A 27,082-nucleotide genomic window follows, 5' to 3' on the forward strand; every position below is an offset into this window, starting at 1 on the left:
CATAACTAATGCACTGATGCCTTTAAAGAGTGATCACTCAGAAGAACTTCAGACTCTACGTGTCTAATCCAATTATTCACTCTAGGTCTTATGTTGAACAGCAGGTGGCATTGCTCATCTGTGGAAAGGATGACCAGTGAGACTTCACTGCTCAAAAGTCAGATGTAAAGTGATACTGTGTGTGAAACCCTTTGGGTTGCAAGTTAGATAGAAAATATAGTTAAAAAAATATATAATTTTCAAAGAGGAAAAAAGGTTTCCAGTCATCCAGGTCATGGTAATTCTAAGCTTAATCCAGAAGGCAACTGGACTTGGTTGAAGTTCTTGAAGACGTTTCAGTGAGGATGAGTGAGTGACTCACCCTTGATTACACTCCTATTAGCATACTAATGACCTACAGAGGCTAATATTTCTAGCTCTGTCCACCAGTCAGTTTAGAACTGAGGAAGCCTTTTGCATTAGAGGTGAAAAGTCCTCAAGAACTTCAACCAAGTCCAGTTGCCTTTTGGATTAAGCTTTGAATAATTCACCTGGTAATACAGAGACTGTTCTCTGACAAAAAAAAGTAGAGCAAGGGGCGGACACTTTCATCTGTGCAAATGACAACTTGCTGCTGACGAGCTAGAGAGGATTATGTGTACGCTTTGTGACAGTGCCAGTGTTCTTTGGCAACAGAGAAGATGGATGAGGCACAAATGAGAGTTTTTGTTGTGTTTTAGTATTATTTACATAACTGATACACATTTTGTGTTTTGAATTGCCTTTGTCGTCTGACCAACACTTGGATTAAGACAACCAGCAAAGAGTCCTAATCGATAAGCTGTAGTCAGTGCATTTTTGTCACCTGGCTTTGATAATGATGAATCAACTGATTGTTTGTGGTGCATCACTGAGTTCCACAAAGACTCTTAAATGGTTTGACATGTTACATTGAATCTTTACTGGTATTGTTATTGCTAAATCTAACCTGGCCCCTGTGAGGAACTTTTGGTTTGTGTTGATTTTTCTGGCGCCCCCTGTGGACAAAGCCGTACCTCTTATCTGTTTGCTGATTTTGTCCTGTACGTGTTTAAGTGGTGTTTCTCATCCTGCTTTCTTTATTCTATTATAATCATAATGATAATCTCTTGTTATCATTATGGAAATGTAAGAAGCGCTGTACATCGAGGATGTCATTTAAGGTATTAAGGGTTAGTGACAGAATGCAAAGAAAGCTCAGTCACATGCTGGTGGATCTACTGCAGCAAATGTCAGTGTGGATCTCTAAAGGCCAAAAGAGGAATGGAAACAAGAGAGCATGAGAGGGCTTCAGCTCAGTCTCTGAGGTGTACTATCACGGCAATACGGATAAATACAGTATGTGTGTATCAATAAAGATGTATGGTGCATATTATATACTGTACGTTCTATAATGTGGAATAGGTGAATGGAGATGGGGCCATTTCTAGTGAGAGCCATTATTAAAGAGTAACATAATTCTGAATATTATTTAGGAAGGTTTTACACCTGTTGCTTTTCCCATCACATGTAATGCAATAGTGCTGTCACCACTGAACTACACATGAAGCAGTGCAACATCACAGAAGAAATATAGACCTTCTGTATCACTAGATGGCAGCAAAATCAGGATTTTCAAGCTGTTTCTTCACATTGCTGTGTCTGTCAGCGTCTACCACTAGAGCTCACTGTTCCTTCGCAAGCAGGTTCCCTTAAACTCTGCATCATAAACACCAACAGCATCTCATGTTTTATCCTTCCTGCTGCTATCTGTAGCATAGCAAAACACACACATGCATCATAATTACTCAGCTCATCTTTCACTCTGATACTGAGCATCACATTACAGCTGAAAGGATTAACCACCATATGTTGAGCTTACTAATTAAATCAGATGTGACATTTAGCTTGAGGATTACATAGTGAGAGCAAAAGTGAGCATATAATTGCCCAGATTTACTGCACAATTAAAGCAGTATAAAATAATAAAAACGTAGGATACTGCCATCTGCGCATGCCACCTTCTTTGCCAATGGGTCGATGTCTGTCAACACGGCCGATACTGGCCGATTCCTATGTTGAGCCGATGCATCGGTGCATCCCTACTTTATATGGCAGTAATAATAAGTTTCTAAAAAATTATTAATTAGAGAAAAATAAAGAATAAATTATATTAAAAAGTAACCCATTACGTAAAAGTATCTAAGCATTGTGCAAATTTAAAATTTTGTACCAGTAAAATAAACCCAATAAGTTGTATTAATTTGGCAATAATACTGCAATGTGAAGTTAAATAGCTTTTAAAAATAAACAGGCAAAGAATGCACATGTGTTGCTTGTTTGTTGTTTAAGTTTTAAGTAATTATAACACTATTATAATAGAGGGAACTCCACTCAATCACTCACCACAGTTGTCATAAGTGGCTGAGAGCCTCCTCCACATGAAATGTGATGCTACAATATGTGTTGTGTTTAAGAGAACTGCTAAGCCCCTTCAGAATCTTACGCAACACATGATATGCAGGACAATACAGGAGTAGGAAGATAAGATGAAACAAAACAAAGTGTCAGTCATAACTTAATGACTATCCTCTCCAGCCTAATTGGACATTCCTACGGTCGCAGTTAGATTATCAGAGGAGGTTATTAAATGTTGGTGTTTCACGAGGGGCAGGCATCCCCTCTGAAGACAGGCCAGAAATACTGACAGGATTTATTCTGTATGAGTTACTAATCAAGGTATTCAGTTTAACTGCCATCAAGAAGCAAGCACAGCTATCCACTGTTGTTTCAGGGAAAAGTCCAACTACAATATACATGAAATAATACATGTGTTATGATTTAATATGATGCAATATTTTACACATGCAAATTAATGCAAATGTGACCAAAGGAGGTTTTCCTCTATGTCTTCAATCTGTTGAAGGAATGTTAACAAGCAGCATGACCAGGGCAGAACTAGCATCCTAAAAGGCATCTTAAGCACGTTAGCAAACTATGAAATGTTGTGACACTACCGAGCTTTTCTACTGTATTCTCTCTGTAGGACTTTAAACAGCAGAATTAAGTGTATTATCAAGAACTCCACGATAACAACACCGATAACATGAAAGATAGTTTTGAAAGGTCAATAAAATATACAGAACAAAAGTTAAAATGTAAAATGATGATAGCCTTGCTTAACCAACAACACATTTATATTCTAGTTATGTTTCCTTTTCTTTGTCAGTGTTCCAAAGCTAATGTTTCAGTTGTATTTAACAGGTCAAACAGCCTTGTATATACCTGAAGTGCGGGTGGAGTGGATGCTCTGTGCCTCGTCCTGTAGCAGAGTAAACCGCACAGCCTGCGCCAGAGGTAGGAGGCGACCACACACATGCTGTTGACTAGCCAAATGTCCCAGCCGGTGACAAAGTTCTTCATGGCTTTAACTTTACTCTTCATCCTCCTTCTGTGGCTTTTCTTTTCCTATCTTTAACTACAAAGAACCTCTCGGAGCTTATGGAGTAGAGTCTCAAGTGGTGAGTCAGAGGAGATGACAGTTCCCTTCCCGGGGTACGGACCGCCCAAACGTTAATACTACACTATCCTCACACAGCCGCTGTTAATTCAGTCAACGCCCCACTCCCATCAGCACTCGGAGCCAGAGGACGGGCGGTTTGTCCTTATGACAAAAGAGTGACAGGTGCCAGCAGTGAGTGTATAAGATACCAACTCTCTCTCTCTTAATCTAACCTTTCCACTCTCACTAAAACAGGACTTTTATTCTCCTCTTAGAAAATAACTCTGAATAAACTAAAGGTGGAAGCAAAATTAAGATTGAGCACAGTACTGACATCGAAAACTGCGAGAATTGTGACAGGGGCTCAAGTCTCCCTGTCAACACTGACACTTGGATGTGGTGCAAATAAATAGCCTGTGCTATTGAATTACTGCTCCAAATGTCACACAGACTATCACGTGGATGCTTACACTCAGCAGTCTCAACTGAGGTAATATTACATTGAATTATATTGTTTGACCCTAAATCATATCCATGTATATAACATTACAATAATAACAATATTCAATCCAAATTCAAGATTAAGGCATCAATTATTTCATAAATTACGCACAGTATCTCTGAGGACCTTTAAACCCAACACCGTAATCCCTATTGTGCTTAAGTGACCCTCTGGGTGTGAAAGCCACATGGCCTCAAAGCCAAGAATGTATCATCTGGCTGGCAGCAGCCAATTACAGCTATGTTTGGCACGTCTGGATATCTCCCCAGCCACTTCTGGCTTCACCAGCAGCTCTGCCAAGTACAATCATGAGCTCACTTCTGGATGGGAGCTGCGCCCTCGGTGTGCAAATGAATGTTTTGGCGGCCATGGAGGGAAAGAAACCAAACTGCTCTTTGGATACTTACAATGTCTCAGTTTGCTTTATCGTAGACGACTTAAGTTACAAATGCATGTTAGCTGTGATTAATTGAATTCCAGATTACATGCTTTATGCTATTTTGGTACCCTTAGGTCATCACACGATATGGAAATTTACCACTGATTAAATTAACACGTATTAGGCATTCTATTCAGTACATCAGAACATGCACCAGTACATGGTTACAGCATTCCTGTTATCTAAAAAGGTGACTTTTGCCACCCTCTGCTGGTACTCCTGCAGACTTGAATGGCTGATTCAAAAAAGACTAACTATATCCCTACTTCTTGATTTAGTTTGAGTATATTTAGTATGGATTTAGGGAGCTGCATGTATACCTCTGGTTCAAACTTCATCTCCCAGAAGCAGCGTAGAGTTTTCACCTTCTCCAAGTAGGGGAATAAGGCCAGCTTGGTCATGTTTCGGCTGTTGGCACACTAGTGAAATGACTTCAGCTTGGCCATCCTCCCTGAGGGAGACACTTGGCTGCCAGGCCTTTCCGTCTGAGCTCTCTCTGCGTCTTCCTGGCCTGGTTGACCTCCCTGGTGTGTTTCTCCCCGGGTCTTTTATCTGACAGAAGAAGAAATGGGCAACAGTAAAGTACCAGTAAGTTTATAAGAAAAAGCAGCTTAAAATCAGATCAGTTTTTTCTATTTCAATGTTGTGCATTTCTTTCTTTTCAATATTATATTCTTGTAATTATAAGCCCTTGTAGCATGGAGAGCCTTAAGTGTCTTGTATATTTATTAGCCAGTCTAATTCTCTATAATACCCTGTTCCTCATACTCTCAATGCAATGCGGCCACTTATTCTGTGCTATTATACAACGTCACGCCCAGTTTGCTGTTATGTCACTTAAATTGCACACATTAATATAGCCTATTGGAATATATAAAAGCACAAAAGTGACACAATCTGCAGCTTAAAACTTGATTTTGACACAGGGCACTCCTCAAGGCAGGATTAGTTTATAAAGGACCATCCTTAGCATAGTCAACATCCTTAGCAAGCATAATTTGCATACATTTGCTGTTAGAATTTAGGCCTGAATTTTCTGGGGGCCTGTTAAAAATTTCCCACTTCCCCCACTTGACAAACCAACGTTGCACGACAACGAACAGCTTTGAAATATGACGAATTATTTTTCTGCATGTCTCAATTGTGAGGTAATTTATCAGTTTCCGTTTTAGTTTCTTAATAAACAAGGACACGTGGACCTTAAACATAACCTTATATTTCACGAGCACCCAGAGTTCCATGTTAGGAACTTGATGCATTCACGTACTTTTGCCTATGGGGAAAAAAAAAGTTTCCAAGGACCCGCAATACTGTTTGTCAAAACTGTTACAGACACATTTAATTTGCAACATTAGCCAGAGGAACCATGCCAATGGCTTAACCAAAAACAACCCAACTCCAATTTCAGTGTTTTCGTTTTTATGCAGCCCAATTTCTGTTGCAAAAACATAAACTAGACTAAAAATTATCTGATGTCGGACCGTGCCATCAGCACTTGAATGCACACAGGCAGTAAAGAAATGAGAGGAAGTAAAAAGAAAAAAGTAAAACTATAATATTCTTCGAAAAGTCATATTTTGTTTAATAAATGTAAAGGGGGAGTTGCATCTGTGATGAGCAAAGTAAAAGAAAACTTTCAAACGGTTAATCTCATATCAGTGTTTGGTCACGTGATTAAAGGTCAAATGTTTCGCGGGAACCAAAATGGCGAACGAGATGCCACCTACAGCACCGGACTCTGTGCAATGTCCGGTTTGTTTTAAAGAATTTGAGCCTTCCACAATTAACGGACACCTTGACGTGTGCCTGCTGAACACCATTACCGACAGCAGTCCGTCAACAACAAACGAGAGCGAACCTCCTTTGAAGAAATCTCGCTTTAGTGCGGAGGCGTTACCACCCAGCCCCAGTGTAAACAGACCGTCCGCCAGCTCACCCTCCTCCTCCTCCTCCATGTCCAATCCGTCTTCCTCTGTATTTTCTCTGTTTCAGACCAACAAAAGCAAAGTTTCGGTTCAAAGTGAACGAAGTGGGTTACTGTCAGGTAAACAAACTGCTGTCAATAAGGGAATTAAACGTAGTTTGCTGGCGGAGGCAGAACCTGGACCAGCAGGTGCAGAGAATCTGAAGAGCCAACTCTGTGAATCTAACGGACAAACTTCGAAGACATCAAATCATATCCCTCCGCGGACTCTGCTAGCGATAAACAAGCCTTTGGCGGAGATTCTGAGACCAAACACACTGGAGGACTACTTTGGCCAAAGTAAAGTTGTAGGCCAGGAAACACTCTTCCGCTCACTTCTGGAATCACAGGAAATACCATCTTTGATCCTTTGGGGACCACCGGGATGTGGAAAGGTAAGGGCGGCGATGACTGAGGTGTTCCCTTATTTCAACAATAGCTTACTGTATAACTACTACTATTTATAAGATTTGTGTCTAAGAAAATTACCCTTTAAAACCTTACAAAAATATATTATATTTACGTTTTATAAAAAAAAAAAGAGAGAGAGATAGAAAGAGAGGCAGTTACATATTTAAACATTAATTTTATTGGGGGGGGGGGAAATAGACTGCTTTTTGCCCCAATTTTGCACTGACATGACTATGCAAAGCTCCTCAGATAACACTTTTCTGAAACAAATAATTTTATTAAAGAAAATGTAACATTTTTAACCAACTGATAGTTATGCAGACCGCTGTATGCACGTATGAAGTCTGAGCTCATTCTGCATGACCAAGTTTGCAATGACATGATTTTTAAATCACTCCGAACATTGTTATAAATCCTATCAGCAGATGTCCAAAAGCATGCACTGATTCTGATTTATCTCTGATAGGTCAATATCGACCAATAACATTGGCCAAACAATAAGGCTATTATTTTTACGTCCCCCCTCTCTTGCACTCGATAAAGAGAGACTTGCTGAGAGCATGATGAAAGAGTAAGTTGTCTCTTCTCTGGCTGCCAGGTTGGGTCTTGCAACTGTTATTTGTCACACCTGAATACAGCATGGTAATGACTTCTTAGGTATGCCAAGCTACCAGCATAGATTGTCATTTAGCAGCTTGCCATACCTAGACTTTGTCAACATGCTTCAGTAACAATCTACCTCTTTAACTCCCCCTGTCAGTTGTCTTGGTTTCACAACTGAAGCGTTATTTTAAGAGCTTGTTATAAGGATTTACTGTGAAGAAGGATCTCAAAGTAGGGTGCATTATATGACCTGGAAATAAAATAAATGGCTCATAAAATAGAGATTATTTAAAGTACATTTGTTTCCTTTCAGACCACTCTTGCTCACATTATCGCCAGCACCAGTAAAAAGAAGGGAACAGCCCGTTTTGTGACTCTGTCTGCCACCAGCGCGTCCATCAATGATGTCAGAGAGGTGATCAAGCAGGCGCAGAACGAGCTGCGACTGTGCAAGAGGAAGACCATCCTGTTCATAGATGAAATTCACCGCTTCAACAAATCCCAGCAGGTGAAGTATTAAGAATAAGGATGTGCTCTGATCATTATTTGTAATGTAAGCTGTATTTGTGTTGTAAGCAGTACAATAACTTATCAAGGACTATGCCTTCTTCATTCAAGAAACAAATGAAGTCTTTTAATAGTAGTCTAACAAATACAGTACTTACTTTTGATATCTTGTCATTTCAGAGATGGTCACTGTCGCCTTCTTCCTCTCATGTTCGCTCTGCTTTCTCTTTTTCCCTCTGTCTACATGTGACTGCATCTGTAGGACACCTTCCTCCCTCACGTGGAGTGCGGGACCATAACTCTGATCGGAGCAACCACAGAAAATCCGTCCTTCCAGGTGAATGCCGCCCTGCTGAGCAGGTGCAGGGTGCTGGTTCTGGAGAGGCTCTCTGTGGAGGCGATGGGCTTGATCCTGGAAAGGGCTTTGGAGATGCTGGGCATCACAGTCCAGGGACGAGACCCCAAAGATCCAGACCAATCAGATAAACACGAGTAAGTGTTTCTGAGCATGCAGTGTTACAGATCTTTCTGGGTGTGTCACTCTAAAACTCTAAAAATCCTTTTGATTTAGTAGGAGGCCTGTTGTTTTCTAGTGTTCCAGGCTTAGATAATGTATGGGAGGACTTTACGTGTAGTCAGCAATCCCCTCAGCTCTGGTCCGGGCTGATATGTTGACAGAAAAGAATTTGCATATGATTGAAGCTCGGAAATCTGGGCCTGTGACACGCGTTGAGATTAAAGTGTTAGCCAGCTAACTTGTGGTTTGAACCAGAATGAAGCTTGCTCATTTTATCCAGGATAAATCTCTATGGTGACCTATGCTACACAACTATCCTACTCAGGAGCAGGTTCATGTCAGGGGAGCAGACTATCACCTGTAAACAACTTGAATTTACAGGTTGTTTGTTGTATATTTGTTGGAAAAATATCTAAATAATATCTGTTGGCAATATTCTATTATGTCTAATGTGTTGCATCCTTACAAAAAAGGAATATGTAAAAGTATTAATGCGGATCTGGCTGATAGCTGACATGTATTTTTGTTTTCCCAGGCCAAAGATTCTCATTGAACAAAAAGCTCTGGACACCATCGCCTACCTTTGTGATGGTGACGCGCGAACAGGGCTCAACAGTCTGCAGCTGGCTGTTCAGGCTCAGGTGAACTCGGCCCGGCCCAACCAATCAGGACAAGATGGTTCTCAGGAAATACTGGTGAAGGAGGAGCACATCAAGGAAGGGCTACAGAGGTCCCATATTCTCTACGATAAAGCTGGTAAACCCAGATGTACTGCTTTTTTACTTTATAGGACAGAATAGAATACTTTATTGTCATTGCACAAATGTACAACAAAATGTCATGCATCTCCTCTCAGAGTTTCAGATGGTTCTAGTGTTTCTGCACATGCTTCATATTTCACAAATCCACATTTTTAAATCATCTCAGCGTCTCTGTAAAACACATGCTATCAATGACATTAAAGTAGAGGGGGTATCTTTTAGCCTAACTACCCTGTCATATTACTGCCCAGAAACTGTGATCACTAGCTTGTTAAAGGGCATTCATATGAAATGAAAAAGTGCCACATGTTTGTTTTGTGTGTGCAGCACATGTTGTTATAACTGTACACACATTTAAGTAGAGCTCCAGTGTCCTCACAAAATGATGTATAAAACTGTGACTGTATGAAGTCTATGTTTATTTACTCTCTCTCCTAGTTACAATATGCACGTACTGTACTTTTCTGGTCATCTACACTCTGTCACCCCACACCTCTCCCCGAGTATCAGTGCATAACTCCTACTCACCCTTTCATCCGACCTAATAGCCATTAGTCCTGTACACCATCCTGTTACATAACACGTCAGCTGTCGCAGAAGCCTGAGATTTACTGTTCCCTTCACAGGGTGATGAAACTGTCACTCAGCTGGTCTAATGGCCTTAATGGATATGGCGTTCTTCCCTTAGTATCAGTGTTCTTCCCTTACTTACAGCTTTAGATTTTCTGATCATTTTTGGTTCCTTTATGTTTCTTCAGGCCTTTGTGAAGGTTTGAAACCTGAAAAATTGATGTATCTTCTTTCCTTGCACATGTATCGTCTGTAACCTAACAGGTGAGGAGCATTACAACTGTATCTCAGCCTTACATAAGTCCATGAGAGGCTCCCATGAGAATGCGTCTCTGTACTGGCTGGGCCGCATGCTGGAGGGCGGCGAGGATCCTCTCTATGTGGCTCGCAGACTGGTCCGCTTTGCCAGCGAGGATGTGGGTAAGAGAAATAATTGATTTCAAACGAAACAAAGATTATTAGAACACAGTGTGACTGAATGGCCTCTGTCTCTTGTCTCATGTGTCTCTCAGGTTTGGCTGATCCTGCCGCTCTTCCTCAGGCTGTGTCCGCCTTCCAGGCCTGTCACTTCATCGGGATGCCTGAATGCGAGGTACGCTTACCTGACCAGTTTTCAAGTCGTAAAATCAGACACATGAATGTAATTATCAGTCAGTCTTATAACAGTTGTATCCTCTCCTGTCTTCTTCTTTTTCCCCGCTCATCAGGTGATCTTGGCTCAGTGTGTCGTCTACATGGCTCGAGCCCCCAAGTCAGTAGATATATACCTTGCCTATGCTAATGTAAAGGCCTCTTTAAGGAACCACAAAGGCCCCCTGCCTTCTGTCCCTCTGCACCTTCGCAACGCCCCGACCAAGCTGATGAAAAACTTGGGCTACGCTAAAGGCTACAAATACAATCCGGCCTTCAGCGGCCCGGTGGAGCAGGAGTACTTACCCGAGGAGCTGCGGGATGTTGACTTCTTCACCTGGACACCTTCAGAGCCATGAGGACCTGTGGTAATGACTGAGACAGCTTTATGCAATATGTTAAAAAACAGGCTGATAATTGGAAGCAATACTGTCCAATGAAAAATACATAACCATCATGTCATGTTCGAATGTATCTACAATTTGCTATTTGTTATCTTCATCTGCTGTTATATATGTTATAAAAGACACAATATACCTTTAATTCATGTTTACACAACAGGCCTTGTATACCCATAATACATGTTTGAATCTTTAATGTTTGTTTACATTTGTCCTGTCCTTGAAACGTGTTCCACATACCAATGACTGTATATATAGATGGACGACGCGTCTCCATCTGCTCTCATTGTCCAATATTGAAGCCAAAACAGCCCCAACAGCAGGGCAGCTTCTTGTGTTGGTCTGAGGCAGACTCTCACAGATATGGAAACTTCAATGACTGTAGTGATTGTTCTAGTTATGTTTCCTCTCACCGTTCCTCCTCTATTCTGCTAATCCGGAACAGATCAGCTGCAGGAGCTGTTATTTGTCAACAGAGCTGTCAATCATCCTTTTTACAGCATCAAATAACTAATTAAAATTAAACTTGTCAGAAGAATGAGCACTTGGATGTAAATCAGCATGATAAGAACTAACTATAATGACAGAAACCATGTTTGAAAAAATGTATTTGGCGTGTATTTTAATTTTATAGTTTGGCTCGTGTCCCATCTGTTAAAATGGAGGAGTCGGGCTTTATGACCTATACTGCAGCCAGTCAGCAGGGGGCGCTCCAAATGTTTTGGCTTCACTTTTAGGGAGCTGTCATGTCATCCATTGTTTTATACAGTCTGTGTTATAAACAAACTAAAATGTTTGTCTTTTCATGTTCTAATCTGTATATACTTTGATGAAATACAAGACAAATATAAAATGAAAGTTTTATTATTCAGTTTATTGTTCAATCACTTGCTCAGTTGTAGGATCTCCTTCAGTTCTGGGCCATGGTCTGAAGGGAAAAACACAAGACTAGGTTTATTACATTCTTCTGACCCTTTTTATGATTATATATCTTAATGTAAAGTTCCCTCACCTCACTGATCCACGGGATGAAAGAGGCCACTTGGGTGAACACTGTGGGCTTCTGAGGGGTATTACAGCCTTGTCCATCCACAAAACTGGTCACCCCTTCTACATACCACTTACCATCTCTGCCCTTACAGTTCAGAGGACCTCCAGAGTCACCCTGAAGATAAAGGCAAACATTTGAGCAATTAAAAATATTGCTTCACAAAAAAACATTGAGTTGTGGTGTTCCTCACATGGCACGCTGACTTGCTCTCTCCTCCTGCGCAGACCATCGTCGTCTTTGCTGAGCTCCCCCACCAGTCACTTTGACTGCAGGTGCTGTGATCCACCACAGGAAGTAGGGCCTGCTGCAGTGTCGTCGCCCGAGGACCACCAGCTAAGAGAGAAACGAAATACCAACTAGGCATTTCAATATCCGATACATCTCTACAGGTGTCAACAGTATGGCATGCTTGGCGACAGGTCTTACAGTAGAGACGACCCCAGCCTGTGACGTAGCAGGGCTGGTTGTGGGCGAGAATAGCACCTTCCTCTGGCAGGCACGCTGGCTGAACCTTGTCATTGATAACAGCACTTTTTTCCAGCTTAAGCAGGGCGATGTCATTCCTACAAAACAAGATGAAACAAAGAATTAAACAAATCAGTATTACGTTTTACTGCTTAAGTATTTCTACAGATGAAGGTGTTTTCATTACATTAACAGAACTAGTATTTACTCAGCTGCTGTCAGGCAGAAACTCTCAGGGTTGGCACCTTTCCAAGGACACTGTGCTTCTTAATAATCAAACACAGATCTGTCTGGAGCACCACAGTGGTTGTGTTGAAAATGTATCAGAACCTACCCACACGACGCACAGTTGTCGTTCCATTTGGGATGGATGAACATTTTTGACACCATGATAAACTGTTCAGGTCCCTCCTCCTTGTTCATGTCATGCTCAGCAAGAACCACCCTGTACGTGTGGAATCTGGATTGGAAAATAAAAAGATTATCTAGTTAATACATTTTAAAAGTAGTTAAAAATTACATTTAAAAAATACATTAAAAACTTATAATGTGATTGTTCCAAGAAAAATAACCCTTAAGTGTAAATCTGGAAGTATAATTAGATGAAGTATTTCCTCACGTGATGCAGTGTGCAGCAGTCAATACCCAGTTAGGGGCGATAAGTGTCCCTCCACAAGTGGGGAAAAATGACTCCAAAGAAATCTGCCATGGCCAGCTGTATGGACGGGCTTCTTCCCCGTTCACCACACGGCCGGTGTCGGGCTGGTGGCTGGGTACACCGCACCCAGATGCTACAACACAGAGGAGATATAACCAACAGAATGAATGTGAATCTCTACAAGCTTCATATTTAATACATGTACTTCTTCCAAGAAGAAAATGAATGTGTCAAATCTGGACTCACCAGTTGTGACGACCAGAAGGAGGAGCAGTGCAAAAACCATCGCGTTTTCATCCAGAAGAAGCAGCTCATCATGCACTGCTATTTATGGGCAGCAGTCCAGACAGCACAAGACAGGGCCTGGGAGTTCTCCTCTCATTTTACAGATGGTTTAACAGGCTCAGATAATGACTGTACAGCAGACTGTATATCAGTATGTGCTGATAGAGTTATTCCAACTTACATTCTGTCAACACTTCAGATGGTCTCCTAACAACCTTAAAGGAAATGGTGACAACCCTATGGACCCACTTTAGGAGAAAATAAGATTATTTTATTATTTTAAACAGGACTACATTTTTAAATATTTAAAGCGTCATAATATATTTATTGCTAGGAACAGATGTTACATTTTTGTAGGGTTTTGTAAGACTGATTCTTTCTAAATCAAAATTAATGATGTATTCATTACAAAATTATATTAGTAACAAAACTTTATTTGTATATACACATGTACAAACAGTCAGACATGTCAGTTCAGTTCATCAAGCAAGGCACATGAAAGGAAATCCAAAGGCGACAAACCCAAAAGTCTTTGTGACAGACTCATTCAGGGAAAAGTTCTTTGTGAATTGAAATAATTGAAATAGCTTTCTTGCTGGAGAGTTAAAGAGATTCAAAATAACATTCTAAATCAATGAAGAACATTTTAAATGAGGGGGTTACATCAACATTTAGCCAATAAAATAAAAAGGTTAACAATAGTGCACAATTTACTATCATTACATATAAAGTAAGTAAAAACATTTTTGTCGTAAATTTTGATCATATTTGCTGTTTTACATGAAACAAAAGATCTTTCCAGAATGTAATCTGTAGCTATGTTGTGTCATCTTTATGCATTACATCATGTTCTTAAGTATTCATTCATCTTGGTAGGTGGCGTTCAAGATATTTAATAAATGTTCCCCATATTCCAAAAAAGCTGTAAAGTGAGCATAAAGTAATATATTACGTTTTTTTGTCTGTTTTTGCACGCTAAAGAGAAGATAGATTAATGGGAAAAAAATACACACTCTTCGCCAAAGGGTGTCGCTGTGAACACCGAATGTCTACTTCAACTCAAGGCCGTAGCGTAGAAGAAGAAATTGTAACTGAAAGATGGCGCAGCCCGGTGTTTTACTCGTGCAGCTCAGAGCGCTATGTAATATTGCCAAATGTGTCCATACAGGAGGACACACTGCGTCCAACTGGAGCAGAGAAATACGGTGGTACAGGACAAAAGCGCGCAGCGTTCAGGAACACGGGACATCGTATTTACAGTCTAAAGGAGGTGAGTGAAAACGGGCGTTAGCTAGTTAGCCAGCAGGTTATAGCTTCCAGTAGTGGTACAGCTCAAGGACATCATCGTGTATAAACATGGCATTCATGCTTTCGTAGGGGTGTGATTTCCAGTTTACTTTAGGCTGGGTTTGAAATATAATGTCACCTCGCTGTGTGTCTGGCCTTTGTTTTTACTGTCTTAGGTAACGATAGCAAGAACCTCTTGAAGGAGTTTCCAGATCCTAAAAGTCTCTTGTACAACACCATCTCCCGTTCACTGGGAGTCAACGACCTGTCCAAGCTCATCCAGTACAGCTGCAGTGAACATGCAAGCGTCAAGGTCAGAACCAAAGTGACACTGAGATGGAGGGTTGCTGAATACACCATGTCTCTGAGAGCTTATATCTCCCTAAGCTGATATGTTTGTATTTTGCCTTTGTGTCTGCAGAAAGCCACTGTGAAACTACTCTGGCCCTGCGAGATTGAAGAGGAGGGACATGCCTCCAAGAAGGTCGATGCAGAACGACTTGCTGCAGCTGCTGCTTGTCTCAAACTGAGAGTAAGCTGAAAAAGCTGTTAAAAAGTAAAGTGTTTCCATTTTGTCTTATCAATTCTTAGTGATATTCCTTCCCCTCTCTCTTGTGTAAGGAAATGGGTGTCATTGGTCCAAACAATCAGCTCCCCAGAAGGAGATCTGGTAGGTCTAGCGGAGGGGTACAATCAGCACTTCATGATGAAGAGGATGACTGGACAGAAAAAGTTCACATGCCGAGAGCAAAAGCGGATGTAAAACAAAAGCAGCTACTCCCTCCTGAAGAAGATACTTCCAAGTTCTCTGAAGCTCTCTCCCTGTTTCCACAACCAAAATCTCTCCTCACCAGGGTCATCCAGGTGGCCACATCGTCCAACAGAATCCGGGTTGGTGGCTCTCATCCTTTGCACAATGAAAGCTAAGCACTCTGGAATCATTTACAAACTAGTCATCTTCTTTCCTTACAGGAGGTGATGCAGTTCAGAACAACAGGTGGGAAGCTAAAGAAATGTGAGCTGACCCTCCACTGGCCAGAGGAGATGACATTCTCAACCACAGCGTACAACAGAGTGACAGCGGAGAGGAGAGCCGCAGCTCTGGCCTGCATGAAACTCAAGGTGAGAAGAACTTTGGGAAACTACTGTACATACTATATATCCTCATGCTTGAGCTGTGGAAACGTTATTGTCATGTCACCTGCTCCAGGAGCTGGAGCTGCTGGATAATGACAACAACCCGCTGACTCACGCCAAGTACCATAAAGATATGGTGAGGGAGGCTGGAGAGCGAGGGAGACGACCCCTCTCCCTGGAAGTTCCAGATTACCTGGAGGAACAGATGAGAGAGTACCTCGCACGGGTTTGTTATTTAATGAATGTTAAACGGATATAGATAAACAGAGCAGGTATCTTGCTGAACCACATAGCCGTTCTATTTTTAGCCATGTAGTGATGCGTCATCTTTACTTTATTACAGTACCCAGTAGCAAGAGAAGTCCAGAATCTGTGGGAGGAAGAAGAAGCAAGAGGACAGCAGACAGTGAACCAGGAGGAGGAAGAGGAGGACTTGTTAACAGACGCCATTACAGGCAAGCCGTACAGGCCTCTATCTGAACGAGAGGCCCGGCAGCTTAACACCTACCTGCAGGAGGAATGGGAGAGAGCAAACCCTGGACTGAGTGTGGCGCTCCCGGTTGATGACCACCGTCAGCGCGTGGTCTCGACAGTACAGTCCAACAGGGTGGTGGTGATTGATGGGGAAACAGGATGTGGAAAAACAACGCGGATCCCCCGCTTCCTGCTGGAGGAGTGCGTTAGAGGCGGAGAGGGAGCCGAGTGCAACATCCTGGTGACCCAGCCTCGTCGGATCAGCGCTGTGTCTGTGGCCCATCGTGTTGCTCATGAGCTTGGTCCGGAGCTTAAACAGTCAGTGGGATATCAGGTAGGTGCAGGCGTATACTATACTTTTACTGTTATTAACCACAAGTTTATATATTGTCAATAACTATTAATAATACTAATAGTTTTTATTGCTATAATCAGCTGTAGGCTCTAGAGGACTAGTAGAGTGTTATGCTAGTATAATCATTGCTAATGACAGGAGAGGATAAATTAATACATTTTAGAGCTTTGTGCAACAAATATTGTTCTATGCACAGGTGAGACTTGAGAGCCGCCCACCAGAGCACAGTGGAGGAGCCCTGCTCTTCCTCACAGTGGGCGTCCTGCTGAGGAAGCTGCAGTCAAACCCGTCCCTGAAGGGAATCAGCCATGTTGTGGTGGACGAGGTTCACGAGAGAGACATCAACACGGACCTGCTGCTGGCTCTGCTGCGCTCCAGCTTAAACGAGAACCCCAACCTACGAGTGGTGCTAATGAGCGCTACCGGGGACAAGCAGAGGCTGGCCCAGTACTTTGGAGGCTGCCCTGTGGTGAAAGTGCCCGGGTTCATGCACCCAGTGAGGGACAGATACCTGGAGGACGTTATGAGAGAGTTGGGACGCCCGATGCCGGTACAACAGAGAGAGGAGACGGAGAAGCAGGTGAGACTTTTCATGGGTTGCATTACTTTCAGATTCTTTCAGATTTATCTATGCAAATGTGTCTTATTATATTTTTTTCTCATCTTTTTTGAAGAGAGGAAAAGAGGATCTTTCACCAGATTCAGATTTAGTTGCTGATTTAATCGAACGCATTGACAAACATGGAGAACCAGGTAATAAACAGACTAACTCGAACCTTCCCTTGGTTTTAAATGATGCTTTTATAGTGGTTTTTAAGATGATGCCCTGAATCATAATTCCTACAAAAATTCTCTCCCCTCATCAGGTGCAGTGTTGTGTTTCCTCCCCGGATGGCAGGACATCAAAGCTGTTCAGGAAAAGCTGGAGACAAGGCCCCACTTCTCCTCAGGCTCTCAGATGATCTTACCATGTAAGAGAGAGCACAGACAGATTTACAAAGACGTTTCTGATGTTCTCCTCGATAGTGAAATGATTTTCTCTACATGTTAATTGTACTTTTCTTTTATCTTTTAGTGCACTCTAGTTTATCAGTCACAGACCAGCAGATGGTGTTCCAGCGCCCCCCAGTGGGCAAGAGGAAGATTGTCCTCGCCACAAACATTGCTGAGACCTCGATCACCATCGATGACATCGTCCATGTGGTTGATGCAGGAACTCACAAAGAACAGAGTTATGACCCAACGACTAAGGTTAGTCTTTGTAAACTATTTGAGATCTGCGAAGACAAAGCTTGAAAATATGTTCAAATGGAGCACTTTGGTTATGATTTATTTCTTTGTTTTCCAGGTCTCTTGTCTAGACACAGTCTGGATTTCTCGCTCTAATGTCACTCAACGAAAAGGGAGAGCGGGACGATGTCAGCCAGGACAATCCTATCACCTTTTCTCAAGAAAGCAGCTGGAATCCATGACACCCTTCCCCATCCCTGAGATCCTGCGCACCCCGCTGGAGAGTTTAGTGGTGCAAGCAAAAATCCACAGTCCTGACAGCAAGGTACTGACAGAGAACAGTTGCTTCTGTGTGTGTTTTTATTTTATTAACACTGTTAATTTTTTTTATATTTTGGACGTTGTTAATTTCTCTGTCTTGTGTCTGAAGGCTGTAGAGTTCTTATCCCAAGTGTTGGACAGTCCAGGGAAGGAAGCTGTGAGAGATGCTGTTCGAAATCTACAAGACATCGGTGAGAGCTCAGAAACTATTATGCTCTGGACAGTATGTTGAGGATTAATGCTCAGAGTGGGATTGATTGAATTAATAAGCTGTTGATGTTGACTTCTGTAGGAGTTCTGGACAAGACGGAAACCTTGACGCCTTTAGGAGAGCGTGTCACCTGTATGTCATGTGACCCTCGTCTGGGCAAAGTGCTGGTCCTCAGTGCCATGTTCAGATGTATCCTGCCCATGCTGTCTGTCGCCGCCTGCCTGACCAAAGACCCCTTTCACAACAGCCTGCAGAACAGATCACTAGTCAACAATGTGAGATGCTTTTACCACCCACCTCTTCATTCTGCTAGTTTTTCAAATAAGTGTGATCATGTCCTCATGAGTTTTCTTTGTTCTGTTTGTCCAGGCGAAAGCGGCTCTGAGCGGCTCCAGCTTCAGCGACTATCTGGTGTTCGTTAGAGCCGTGTTGGGCTGGAGGAGAGTTCAGCACGAGGGCGACAGAGAGGACAGAGATGAATTTCTAGACGTACACACTCTGTCCAGGTTCAGCCTGCGATTCATCAATGGTCAGTTTGAAGCGTACACACACACACACACCAACACTCACTTTGGCCTTGTTCAGACTGCAGGCTATGTAGCTGTCTGTGAAAAGGTACGCTGGTGATCTGGCCTTCCAACATGAAAGCATGAGAAATCATTGTCATTGTGACGCAAAAGGCTTTGAAATTGGATTTGAGCGACCACAGAGGCCAGACTGAGACGCCTTTGTAAAAAATAAAAAGGAAATGTAGTTCAGAAACGCCTCCAAATGTAGATAAGCCAGAAAACTTATTTGGATTGGTAGCCCGTCACATTTTTCAGTGCATTTTGAGAATTTTAAATGATTTCTTTCCTTTTCATCTACATTTCTTCTCCTGTGCCATCGTGCTGCAGGTCTCATGTCTCAGTTCAGCGAGAATCTGCACGAAGCCAAGCTGGTGTCTCGTGCTAACGAGTGCCAGCGTAACTCCTCTCTCTACAACCAGCACAGCCACCAGGACGAGCTGCTGAAAGCTGTGCTGCTGGCTGGACTCTTTCCCAACCTCATCCAGGTACATGGCCACAAAGGAGCCTGTTATAGTACCACTTTTTATACTATATATTCAGGCTGGGTTTAAGTGGAAAATGGTCCTGTTTTTTTTGCTGATTGTGATGGACTTGGGTCTTTGTCTATTTTTGTGGTGCAAATATAGTTTTTGTCATGTTTGTTAATCCAAACCCCATGAAATAACTGTACACGTACTTTTACTCTCAGGTGAAGAAAGGTGTTGTGAACAAAGGCCGCTTCCACCCCAACAGTACTGCTTTGCGCACAATAAGTGGGCCTGTCCTGCTCCACCGCTCCTCAGTGAACAGGTTTGAGCATGCTCCAAAATCAGCTACATATTTAGATATATACGTCGTACTCTCAGTGCATTTCTAAATTTGTGTTGCGCTTCTGTGTTGTAGAGGAAAAGCCGAGCTCCCCAGTCGCTGGTTGACCTTCTTCAGTGCCGTCAAGTCCAACGGGAATGTTTTCATCAGAGACTCCTCAGCCGTCCATCCGCTCGCCCTGCTGCTGCTCGCAGACTGTGACATCACAGAGAAAGGTAGGACACGTGCTGCTTTGTGTTAAAGGGAGTGAATTACAAATGCACTGTCACTCTTGGTGATGGTTCAAAGTTTAATCACCACAGTGGTTTGGGGGTGCCGGTTTAGCTCAGCGGTTAAAGTACATGCCCCATGTATAGAGGCACAGCCCCACTCTCTCTTCACTCATTTCCGACTCTATCATCTGTCCTATAAAGGCATTGCCTTAATTTTACAGGGTAGACTGTGGATTTCATTTCACTGGGTCTTAACAGGGTTAAACAACAACACCAGACCATTCATCAAATGAAATGAACCATGTCATGAGGGGAAGCGTTCGTCTGTACACTCTGTTCACATTTTAACAGACTGATCCTCAAGTTGACAATTTTAAACATCCATAATAAACAACATATGTTCAACATTTAAATGACATTTGTTTCCCCATCAAAGATCCATTTTTTCTTCCTTCATAAACAAGAACAATCTGTCAGTGCGAGTTATTAATTATTGTTAGTTAATTGTGCAACCAGCAGTTTGTAATCTTGTGTTTCGTTCCACATTAACACTATTTTATAAATATTAATTTTATACAGTGATTTTACGATTGGGATGGAAACTTGATGTGGCGCTATACCGCCCCCGCATTGTTCTCCAACTATCATCCAATAACTATCAGCGTTTACCCCGGCCTTAATTCCTCGTTAAACCAAACAAACCGTGGTGGATATATAATTTTAGAATGTTTATCAAACATAATTTTATCTTTGAAGGCTATACTGCAAATATGAATGGAGACGATAAAAAACATTGGACAGGATCATTCTGACAGACTGCTACACTTCTTATAATAATGATTAGAATTGTTTTTTGCATGGATTGAGTTAAAAAAAAAAAATTATTATTATCATTATCATTATTATTATTATTATTATTATTATTATTATTATTTTTACCTTATCTATACAATCTTCACTTCTTTTAGTATTTAAACATTGTTACTTAATTTGGGTTGCTTGACCTGAGAATATTTGGTGTATAAATATGTTATGTGTTTGTGCTTTACTTCAATGTGACTTTGTGTGTTATGGTTGTCATGTATTGGTCATGTATGTTATGTTTTGTTTAAAAAAAACAACAAAAAAAAACGTGGTGGATAGGATTAAACTTTGAACCGGTCTGTCCAGGAGGCATCTGCAACAACTTGTTTTCCAAGCTGCTGACATTGACCTCAGATTTAACTGCTCAGTGGTGACATATGTATGTTGCCAGTGTCATTTTCAATTGTCAAAAAGGCTGCTGTTTTAAGATTTGACTTACTGTACAATAAAGAAATACACTTTATTTTATTTTTATTTTTTTTAAAGAGTTCTTTCTATTACTCGGCTTACAATGACTTCACGTACATGTAGTAGTTCTGGCACAAAAAAAAACAAGGCTACCCAAAACTCAAACTATTAAGAAGTTATTGACTTAGCCTGCATTTTACACCAGAGAGAACCAAGTTTTTTTTCCTTCCTTTAAAAAAATTGCTCAGACATATTTACCACTTTAATAGCACAAACTTTTAACAAAGTACTCGAGACTTGTAGTAAACCTTCCTCTCCATTAACGACTCTTTCCTTTTACTTCCCAGTGAGCGGAGACCGAGTGGAGGTGTCGTTCTCTGGACACTCTCTGGTGCGTTGCGAGTTGCCAGTGGACACCTGGGAGCTGCTTTGGGAGCTACGCACTTCCATTCAGACCATGCTGTACCGCAACCTCAGCAACCCCAACAACGCAATCACCAACTCCTCTCAAGATGGAGAGCTCATCTCTTTACTCGTCGAGCTGCTCAACAACACAGACTCGAAGCCTTTTGCACAGACCGCAGACGGCAGTGACAGCGAGGTGGACTAATGACAGAGCACTTTCTACGTGTGTGTGATGGATCTGCTGGCTGGTACAGAGGGAACAAAGAGGATGATGGTGTCTCACATGTTCTATTAAAGACAAACTTTTGAATACCTCAGTGAGGACATAATGTGTTGAAATGAAGAGCAGAAATCCACAGCGGACTGCTGCCAGCTGTTGTTTTAAGGTGAATGATGAACGTGGTGTGTGGAAATCCAGTGGTTTGGATTTTGGACTGTGGTTTCTAATTTATGGTAATTCGCTTTCTGAAAAGCAGAAGTTGAACATTACTCTAACAAGTAGAGATTAAGGATCGTTGGCCAAAGGTCAATGACTGTGCATCATGTAATGTCATATTTATTGCAATAAATATCCACAAAGTAACATAAGGAAAACGATCGAACTGGTTATTGATTGTCGTGAGTAAAATAACGGCACATAGACGGTCATGACAGGAGAAAATAAGTCACTACTTTTTCTGTTATCGCTGCTTCTCATTCAGAAACTTCCTGCATAAACTGTGTGTGAAAGCTGCTTATGCGTGTCAGCACTTCTTCCATAGTTTCCTGAGGGCTTGTGATGCAAAATCTGCAGAGAAAAAGAGAGTCAAAGATCAGAGGTGTAAATGTTTCTATATTTTAAACTACAGTGACATTTAATGTTAATCCTTGTTACATGAAAAATACAACTCTGACCACAAAATGGACCGCTACTCCTTATCAAAACAGAAATGTATCTGTATTTAAAGCTGCTGCGAGGAACTTTAGTTTTGTGTTGATTTTGGCGCCCCCTGTGGACAAAAGCTGTACCTCTTATCTCTGCTGATTTTGTCCTGTACATGCTTAAAGGCCAGTTTGCTGATTTTCAACCTCAGTGCTATCATGCTATTATGGTAGGAAAAAAATGCAATTTAACTGCCTTTGGAGGATGCTATCCGCTTCTCCAATGGGCCCTGGAAAACCTCTGCCAGGCTACGTAAAACACGTCATCTGGCGGAGGCCAGGGAGGCCCTAAACTACACCTTAATCTAGGACGCCCGCCTCTGATGTCTGCAGTGTGTGCCTGCAGCGAAATGGGATTATTTCATTCTAGCGTCTCTCGGTGGGCCGTTCCTCTCAGAGGGAGGGGCGCAATGCACGCTGGGTGTTGTAGGAATGTAGAATGGGCGAAACCACGAGCTGTTTGTACAATTTCAAATATTATTGTTACTATCGATTACATAGAACACCAGCTTTGACTGACGGAGAATTGCTCCTTCTAGTGGTGGATTTTAACAAAAAGTCTCATCCTGCTTTCTTTAACAGTCATATGTATCACTCAATTAAAATGTTTGCCCTGGAAAATGTAAACAAAGGCAGCGTGCAGTTAACTGCTTCATCTGACACCTACCCCCTGCCAGCAGTTTCAGACATTAAAAATAACTGTAGAAATAATCAATCTTGGCGCTGATGGTCTGGTTTGTTTTTGTAAATCATATAGTCATCAGAATTAATTTCAGTCTGTTTCATAACCAGTGAAAAACTCCTCACAGCAGCTTTAAAATAGCCATGCCTCATTTTATACGTTATATTGTACCTGATGTGGTGGGTGCCCTTCTTTTGTTCGTACTCACACCCAGGAAGCAGCAGCACACCAGCCTCCTCCAGCAGTCTCAGACAGTAGAAAGTGTCCGGTTGCAATTCTGCTTCCTAATTAAACAAAAACATGAACAGATCTGAAATATTTAAGACTGGTACAAAAGATATGTGGCACGTTTTTAGCGCTTATATTGCCGGTCTATGAGCTGGCGTTGTAACCTCGGCTTTCTGAATGGCTTTGGGTGGAAGAAACAGTCTGGGGAACGCAAACGATCCTCCTTCCACTGGCTGGCAGCAGAAACCCGGCAGACTGTTCAAAACCTCTGCGACTCTCTTCACATTATGGACCACCGTGGTCCTGATGTACTCTACTTCCTGCAGAAGAGAGAGTCGAGAGCATGAAAAAAGATCGAACTTGGGCGTCATGTTTCTTTAGACAAGCCGGTCTATGTCTGGACTCACCTTATTGTACAGGGGGAATGAGGGATCTCCTGGCTGTGGAGGGTTGATCATTAAATCCAGGGCCATCTGACCCAACACAGGCGCACAGCTGTCAGTGGAGAATAGAGTGCTGATGTATTTCATAACAGCTGGGTCGAGATTTACCAGCTCCACATATCCACCACGCAGACCACACCTGAGAGTAGAAAAGAACACAGGGCCTTACTTGTCAGAACACTTTGAATGTTTCCACAGTCAACAATTAACTTTTTCTCATCAGGCCTTGAAAAAACCTACTCTCCCATGAAGCCTTTGGATGCTGAGTGGAAGGACGCCAGCTCCACCGTGTCTGAAAGAGGAGGACCCATCTCAGCCAGAACCTTCTTATAAGAAACAAACTCAGTCTGTTCCCCATAAATCAAGTCCTGATAGACCTGTGGAGGAGAAGTTACAGACAATTCAAGCCTTTATTTACACTGTTTTGTTTATATGAGTTAATTATTGCGCCATAATAATAGTTTAAGACATTCACCTCATCAGCCAGGAGGAAGAGCCTCTTCTCCGAAACAAACCGGATCACGTCTTGCATAGATTTCCTGCTTTGAACGTGACCTGCAGACGTAAAAACGATGTTAATCATCTTTCATATAAAAACAAACTTTAATGATCAATCTATAAAGATTTCTCTACCTGAGGGGTTTCCAGGATTGATGACGTACAGAGCTACAGGGTTGCAGACTCCCTTTGCTGATTCCAGAGCGCGATGTAGCTCCTCCACCTGCAGCTGCCAGCCCTGCTCCTCGCTCAGGTAGTAGGGAACGGTGACTCCGCCCAGACTTATGATGGATGAAGTGGTGGTGCAGTGGCTCGGCACTGGACTCAACACGCCTGATCTGGGTGAGGCCTCGCGGTTCAGCAGCACCTTAAAAATGTTCTAATACGCGCAGTAAAGAGATTTAGTCAAACTGAAGGTGAGAGACAATGTTTACAGTTTAAAACAGACTGTTACCATGAGGGACCACTGTGAGCCGGGGCTGATGTAGATGTTTTCAGGGGAAGAAGGAACGCCACCATCTCGTCTGGTTATGAATTCAGAGACTCCATTGACTATTTCTGGTATTCCGGGTGTCTGAGTGTACGAACCTGAAGATGTGACAGATACACACAGACTGATCAGAAGAGCTGCGCTGACACTGCAGAGCAGATTGATATTATCATTGTTGTACCACATTTTATTATGGTATTATTTTCTACTTCTCTTATAAATATCTCTAGTATTGTATATAGCGATGCATGATATTAGATTTGTTGCCGATATGCCAATATTTTCCAACACTTTTTACCGATTTCAACACAGATATATTAGGAACATGTTTTTTTTCACCTAATTGCAGAGAACATCAAGTCTCTACTCTTATTGGCCCACTGGCAGATTCTTGAGATGGGCGATTAAATTTATAGTGTTGAATGAATGAGATTTGGCCCCTCCTCGCATGACCGATGCTGAGCAACCATTGCAAGTTGGCAACCTTGCTGTCCCTTTCAGAAACTTTGAAAAACTGCCATGCTGCAGACATCTTGCACTCTTCACGCTTGATGGAAGAGGCGTGGTCATCGAGCATTTAGGCGTAATTAAAGCGTCGTTTTATCGTTGTTTTATCAAGCCATAATCTGCAGATACCGATAACGTGCAGATAATATCGTGCATCCATAATTGTATAGTGTGTGAATATTACATATGCAGCATAATTACAGTTTAACTGTGTTTATACCACCATATACATCCATAGATCCCTATGTATATCTTATAAACTGTTTCATTCTTCCACCTTTGTCCATACTATTGTACAGAGTATGTAAAGGAAAGACACATAACTGCTGCTATTGTGGAGTTGCACAATGGCATTTGTGCTTTTTTTTTTTTTTTTGCAATATTATTTGTAATGTTATTACATATAGTCCAAGGTATTTTAATGTCTATCTCTGTTATTTATTTAATATCTCATAGGGCTGCAATTAAAGATCATTTTCATAAGGGAATAATGTTTTAACATTCCTTTAATTTAACTACACAAGAAGTTATCCTACAGCTAAAGGTGACATTTCCAAATAGCTAGTTTTGTCCGATCATTATTCCAAAACTCAAAAATGCTCATTTTATAATATTGCAAAATTCTCACATAGAATTTTCACATTTAGAAACCTGGAACAAATGTTTGTTTTTATTCCTTGAAAAACAACTAAAGCAACTAAAGCAGTCTATCAATAAACTTAAATTAAGGCTGCAAACCAAAAAGTAAAAAAGTTTAATGCTTCATTCGTCAAAATATGAAATAAAACGCGGTCACTATTTCTGCTGCCTTTTTAGGTTGCTTCTATTGAGCCATCTTACAGTTTGTTTTTTCTTCAATGACCATTAAAGCCTCACAGAGCAACAATCACCTGTAGACTTTGAGTCATGCTGGAACACTTCATATAACATTAAGTTTATCTTTAATGTTTTTGGATGGTGGCAGAAAACTTGGAGGAAATAAATCTCAAAACCTGAGCAAATAAACCAAAACCATCTTGGCTGTAAAACAGTAAAGGTCGGAACAGTAGAAATTATTTTGTGATTTGACTGAGCCTGCTCTTTAACACTTTAATACCACACACGCAGACTTACCTACACTCCCTCCAGCACATTCACCAAGCAGCCTCTGAGCTCTCTGCCGGACGTCGAGCGGCAGTTTGTTGCTGTTCATAAGCTGAGGGTAAAGACAAGCTGCAAGAACCTGCAAAACATGAAAACATACAGGAAGAATTTGAGTCTAAAGAAGATGCATTAGCAGTCATGTGCAGTGTTAATACAGCTTGAAGATACGTTGTCTTGAAAGGTCATTGATAATAGACATGGTCATAATAATAATAATGATATGTACATTAAAGTCGAGTGCAAACAAAATAACAGAAAAAAGTTCATAATATACAAAAATCTGTAAAATATGGATTGGAGAAATAAGATCACCTGTCGGACGAATGTCAGAGGCTTCAGACCTGACATGTGCATGTCTCCCATGGCGACATTTATAACCTCCTTGTATGGCCTTTTCACTCCCTGTGGACAGACAGATTTAAAGCACAGATATCAGATATCACAACACAAGTTGGAAAAATGTCCATGAACTTTTTTTTTGTCTTTACCCGTCTGAGCTCTTTCTTGATCAGGCTCAGTCTTCTGGCCAAGATTTCATATTCTAATGGCTTAATGTTCTTTACATTCTGACTGATCTCCTGCAGGACAGACATCTCTGTAACTTCTCTTCACTTCTTCACTACAGGTT

General features: G+C 41.6%; 4 protein-coding genes across 4 annotated transcripts; 2 read left to right on the forward strand and 2 right to left on the reverse strand.

Annotated features, from left to right (window-relative positions):
• The first annotated feature begins 6,144 nt into the window (after positions 1-6,144).
• wrnip1 (WRN helicase interacting protein 1) lies at positions 6,145-11,636 on the forward strand. The gene is made up of 7 exons (XM_069685221.1): positions 6,145-6,798; positions 7,731-7,925; positions 8,187-8,416; positions 8,977-9,197; positions 10,037-10,192; positions 10,285-10,364; positions 10,480-11,636. The coding sequence occupies exons 1-7, from the start codon at positions 6,145-6,147 to the stop codon at positions 10,759-10,761; spliced, it is 1,818 nt and encodes a 605-aa protein (XP_069541322.1). The 3' UTR covers positions 10,762-11,636.
• Positions 11,637-11,713: 77 nt separating this feature from the next.
• LOC138611375 (chymotrypsin-like elastase family member 3B) lies at positions 11,714-13,263 on the reverse strand. Its single transcript, XM_069684443.1, has 7 exons — positions 13,224-13,263; positions 12,939-13,110; positions 12,654-12,779; positions 12,281-12,417; positions 12,045-12,187; positions 11,816-11,968; positions 11,714-11,731 (listed from the first exon to the last, which is right to left on the reverse strand). The coding sequence occupies exons 1-7, from the start codon at positions 13,261-13,263 to the stop codon at positions 11,714-11,716; spliced, it is 789 nt and encodes a 262-aa protein (XP_069540544.1).
• A 1,097-nt stretch (positions 13,264-14,360) lies between these two features.
• dhx30 (DEAH (Asp-Glu-Ala-His) box helicase 30) lies at positions 14,361-22,357 on the forward strand. The gene is made up of 19 exons (XM_069684326.1): positions 14,361-14,532; positions 14,726-14,862; positions 14,971-15,081; positions 15,171-15,440; positions 15,522-15,671; positions 15,760-15,912; positions 16,030-16,494; positions 16,712-17,095; positions 17,190-17,268; positions 17,382-17,486; positions 17,591-17,766; positions 17,864-18,070; positions 18,176-18,257; positions 18,359-18,552; positions 18,647-18,806; positions 19,174-19,331; positions 19,535-19,635; positions 19,729-19,868; positions 21,485-22,357. The coding sequence occupies exons 1-19, from the start codon at positions 14,361-14,363 to the stop codon at positions 21,745-21,747; spliced, it is 3,507 nt and encodes a 1,168-aa protein (XP_069540427.1). The 3' UTR covers positions 21,748-22,357.
• Positions 22,125-27,047, reverse strand: LOC138611880 (alanine aminotransferase 2-like). The gene is made up of 11 exons (XM_069685135.1): positions 26,943-27,047; positions 26,767-26,856; positions 26,425-26,533; positions 24,769-24,902; positions 24,450-24,693; positions 24,292-24,371; positions 24,057-24,193; positions 23,781-23,955; positions 23,538-23,693; positions 23,317-23,429; positions 22,125-22,329 (listed from the first exon to the last, which is right to left on the reverse strand). The coding sequence occupies exons 1-11, from the start codon at positions 27,045-27,047 to the stop codon at positions 22,236-22,238; spliced, it is 1,437 nt and encodes a 478-aa protein (XP_069541236.1). The 3' UTR covers positions 22,125-22,235.
• Between the last annotated feature and the right edge of the window lie 35 nt (positions 27,048-27,082).

The sequence above is a fragment of the Semicossyphus pulcher genome, unplaced genomic scaffold, assembly GCF_022749685.1.
Source record: "Semicossyphus pulcher isolate SPU_LCO1_2020_fin unplaced genomic scaffold, fSemPul1.0.p SCAF_7, whole genome shotgun sequence".
NCBI classification, from domain to species: domain Eukaryota; kingdom Metazoa; phylum Chordata; class Actinopteri; order Labriformes; family Labridae; genus Semicossyphus; species Semicossyphus pulcher.